The sequence below is a fragment of the Telopea speciosissima genome, chromosome 5 (assembly GCF_018873765.1).
Source record: "Telopea speciosissima isolate NSW1024214 ecotype Mountain lineage chromosome 5, Tspe_v1, whole genome shotgun sequence".
In the NCBI taxonomy this organism is placed as follows: domain Eukaryota; kingdom Viridiplantae; phylum Streptophyta; class Magnoliopsida; order Proteales; family Proteaceae; genus Telopea; species Telopea speciosissima.
Genome location: NC_057920.1, coordinates 19,606,185 through 19,610,833, shown reverse-complemented (window position 1 = coordinate 19,610,833; position 4,649 = coordinate 19,606,185). Strand labels below are relative to the sequence as shown.

Genomic DNA, 4,649 nt, shown 5'->3' with positions numbered 1-4,649 from the left:
GGCCATGATGATGAAGTACTGATAAAATAGATAAATAAATTGGTTCAGATTTCTATGCTACTTCTTTTCCCTCACATACATTTTAAAAAAAAATATCAATAGATATTCTGTAAACTTAATTAAAAAAAAAATTAATATTAAATTATGCTAGTCTAATTTTAATGCTAGTGAAAATAGGAGGGCGATTCCACGATTGAGGAAAGTACTGTTGTGCTCTCCAACGGTTATCTAAAAGACTCCTATTTTTACAGTATTGGAGTTGGAACAAATACATACTGAGAAAGAATATCAATCGTAAGCGGAGCCCCCATTTCTGTGAAGTTTCCTAATCGTTTTTGTAGATCCTAGATTGGTATCAGAGCTGCAGAAACCCCTGCTGCGGTTCCAAGCTTCATTGGATCTTGTCGCGATCTACAGCAAGGACTCGATTGAGTGGCCCAAAACCCGTTCTCCATTCTCAACCAGACTCTACAACTGAGAAGAAACTGCAGACTTCAACTCTTCTTGGGTTGTCTGCAACCTGAAACTGCAACTTGCACTTCTCCGTTGCCAACCGCTACTGCTCAAAGTGATCAATACAGACGGTTGCTTGGCTCCCGTCGCGACCTACGTCCATAACTCTTTTTTTTTTGTTGCAAAAACTTCAGTCAAGAAAAATCCCTGCTACAACTTCAACTTGCCAAACGAGCCTACATAGACAATTTTTTTTTTCTTTTGATTCTGTAATTAGCATAATCCAGGAGTTTTTGGCTACCAACACCACAAGGCAGAGAGAGAGACTTGAAAGAGAAGATAAAACTATCTTGCCTTATTGCACGGCCTCTTGATCGTCTCATCTTATTTGGAAAGTAATTTTGAACACCATTACTAACTGATCTCTGTTATCAGAAAGGTAAGTATCGTTTTACATTTTTAGGAGAATGTTTTCTGTGCCGGGGGCACAGGCTACACCCAGACACATGGGCGTGGGCAAAATGACCACTCTACCCCACTGAATGGTAGGTCCATGTGTCTGGGCGCAAGCTGCGCTGCAACACAGAGAACATCAACCCTAAATTTTTTTATATATATGATACTCACCATCATAATTACCCTACATTGATTTAAGAGAAAGCATTTAGAAAGGTTTTATATAATATTATAAAAGAAAAGATGAGAATACGATTGTGAGTTGTGTTCAATTCATGAATTGTTTATGTTAAAACTTTTGAACAGATTTGTCAATATTCATTTAATGTATATGCCTCGCTGAATGTGCCGTGTTATTTATATATATTTTTTAATGCATTGATTGCATTTCCCACAATAGGTAGAAAAGACATTTTGATTTGTCATTGAGACTTTTGAAAACTATTGTGAATCAAGTCTTATTTTTTAATGAATGCATTGAATGCTTGAATAGTAGACAAGGCATTTTATTTTTAATCTTTATATACATTGATGCATTTATGCAATTGTTAGCAAGGACTCTTGAAATTGTTCGATTCTGATCTTTCTTTGTTTATCTACTCCTTATAAGAATATTTTATTCTAATAAAGTACAATTTAGATAACCGTTGGAGAGTACAACGCCACCTTTCTCAATCATGGAATCGTTCTCCTAGTTTCACTCTCTAGTCCATTATGGACTCTTGAACGAGTCTTTGAGGATAAATATGAGACTACGTGGTCACCTCATCTAACAATCTCCCTCCCCCTGCTTATCCAACTACAGGAGTACTCCATCTATACTTGTATTATTCTGTTCTATATTGAATTTTGATTGCACATATTTTTTCTACGGAAAGAACAACACAGTATATTGAAATTGATATTTGAGAGTTACTGAATGCCCATTAGCCTATGAGTTCGGTTCCTCTGCATGTATCAACTGGTGAACATATATGTGAGAGCCAATAACTTGTCCTAATTTTACCATTTACAAGTAGAGAAGGGGTTTTTATGAAAACAAAATTAAAATCTGATTGATTCTGAGATGTACGTTCACCTATTCATACGATGATCCGTTCTCTCAAACTATCCTTTAGAAAAGGGACCTCAGCTGTGAGTGATTATTTTTCAAATCATGTATATATATATAGTAGAGAAGTAAAAAAGAGTACTAACATGAATGAATGCGGAGTCATGACATCCAATTAGAAGTTTAATTAGAACGATGGTCACGCTAAGGGCGGCCTTTCCAGACTCAAGAAGAGAGCCAAGTGTGTAAACAAGTCCCTAGCTTTCTCGGATTCTGGTTCGTGGAGAAAGAAGACGTGGTTCTCCTCTTCTGTCTCTGTAATCTCCACAACTCCCATCCACCCGCACCTGGCCAATACTTCATAGTAAAGCCACCCTCTATCTCTCAAAATATCCTTCTCAGCCACAAACACAAGCACACGAGTGCATCCAAGCCCCACCAGGCTCGGACCGTCGGCTGCCACCGGGTTGATCCTTGGGTCATCATTGTCCGGGCTCGATGGGCACGCATAAGGCCAGATCCGGTCCACAAACACCTTTTTGTTGGGCTGTGTAGACTCGGACCCTATGGGCTCTGACCCCCAGAAAAAAGGGTGGAGCAGAGCAAGTCCAAGAAATTCCACACCCAGCTCGGCCTTCACTCTCATAGCCAAGTCGTGGGCGATAGTGGCACCAGCACTGTCACCAGCCAAGAAAACCCGGTCGAAGTCTGCGTGGTTCGTCAGCCATGGTTCGGTCTGGTCCTCCTCATCTCTCTGACACGAAGAGTGGGAAAGAGCCCATTGAAGGGCAGCCCAAGAATCGTCATAGCATACTGGGATGGGATGCTCTGGGGCAAGTCTATAGTCTACAGAGACAGCGATAACGTTTGCCTCAGCGACTATGAAGTTCAAGAGGTGGTGGTATTTGGAAGTGAAGGCAGAGCCAACGCAGAAGCCTCCGCCGTGGATGAAGATGAGTAAGGGAAGCTTCTTGTGGTTGATGTGGGTGAGGTTGGGGAGGTAGAGACGGGCGGAGACGCCGGAGTTTGGTAAAATTACGACGTCTTTGGATGAAACACCAGTTTGGGGATCGAGGGAGGGTGGAATAAAATTGGTGTGTACAAGCCTTTCTACGCGTCCGCCTTTGTATACCCGAACGTAGGGAAGGAATTCATGGTCTATCTCGTTTTCAGGCTCGCTTGATTCCATTGCAGATATGCGAGAGAGCGAGAGAGCGAGAGAGCGAGAGAGAGAGGGGGATGGAAAGAAGGAATAAGGATAGCTTGTCGTTCCACTGCCTTGCGTTTTTTATGGAAGATTTAGTTTTGGCTGGATTCATGCATTATTGCGTAAAATTAGGCTAGTACAGCCTGCTCCTTAAACCACACCCCCCCCCCCCCCCCCTCCTCCCCCAAAATAATTGATACAAAGGGGAAATGGCTCTCTGAGTCAAATCTAGATCAGCTACCCACATTGGGATGGGTGGGGACAGATCTCAGCCCAAGGCGTTCATCATGCTTCCTCACATGAATTATTTTATTAATTTTTTAGGTTGTTATACATGTAACAAAGGGGTGGGTTATGTTTGGAAAAATAACAAAATGGTGAAATAACTAATACACATATGAGATATTGAAGGTTCAATTACATGGGACAATTAAGACATTTCATTTTCTTTTATTAAAATCTTGTAAAGTAACATTTAAATGGCATTTTTGTCTTTTCCTTACGTACTCCCTCTCTCTCTCTCTTGCTTCAGGCAGGGATCGAGCTCTCATTGAAACGGCTCTCTGCTGCTACAACAACCCTAAGTCATAACCCACAAGTCGAATGCAGAACAAGTCGCCATCAAGACCAATTCCTACACGCCTCAAGCTATTCAAAATTTCCCCTTTTTCCAATTTTTGGTAGGGGAAAAAAAGGCAATTCATCGTAAACAGAAAACTTCTCATCTCAATAATTTAATCACAAAGCATTCCCAAAATGCAATTGAACGAGAACCTCAACCAAATCGTAGCTTCAAGTAGCCAACAACAATCAACCGAAACAGAAAAAGAATAACTCTTTTTGGGAGGGGGGGAGGTGCCAAGAAGAAGAACTACCGATGGGGGAAAAGATCCCGAATCAAGTACTGTAAGATGCTCTACTAGGGGCAAATCCCTTTGAAAAAATAGAGCACCCAAAGGCTGTAACCCGTCTACAAGGGGCACGGTTCACTTGTTTGCCTTGTTGCTGGTGTTTTTGATAGCCAGTGATGTATTTTTCGGCCAACAACCAAACCGGATCGGTATCCTCTCCCGTTACTGCATGGTGCAGTAATGCATCGTGCGGCAACTGCAGAGGCCATGTGCACCATGTGGGGCCTGCTGTGCCACATGGCCTCTGCAGCGCTATGTTAGAAAAGGAAAGCCAATGGGGGAATATTGAATATTCCACCCAAGATTGGATTCCCCTAACAATGCATATCTTTCCTTGTGGGAAAAGATTAGATAGGCTAGCAATTGAGTTCCATTAGGAAACTCAATATGCTTTACCTATGTGAGCTACCATTTTGGGATGAAGTGAGGAGCAATTCATATTTAATTTTGGGATTGCAAAATCACACACAAGGAATGCACAAGGCACCCAAATGTGGAGCTCTCCCTCTCCCTCCTAAACCGTTTTCTCCTTCCCCTCTCTTAGTGTTTGATCTTAGAGATAGTCCAAGCT

At 41.7% G+C, this 4,649-nt stretch overlaps 1 protein-coding gene across 1 annotated transcript; it reads right to left on the bottom strand.

Annotated features, from left to right (window-relative positions):
* Window positions 1-2,144: 2,144 nt before the first annotated feature.
* On the bottom strand, window positions 2,145-3,206 carry LOC122662329 (probable carboxylesterase 2). The gene has a single exon (XM_043857925.1). It carries the CDS (start codon window positions 3,147-3,149, stop codon window positions 2,160-2,162), a length of 990 nt encoding a protein of 329 aa, XP_043713860.1. The 5' UTR covers window positions 3,150-3,206; the 3' UTR covers window positions 2,145-2,159.
* Window positions 3,207-4,649: the final 1,443 nt, after the last annotated feature.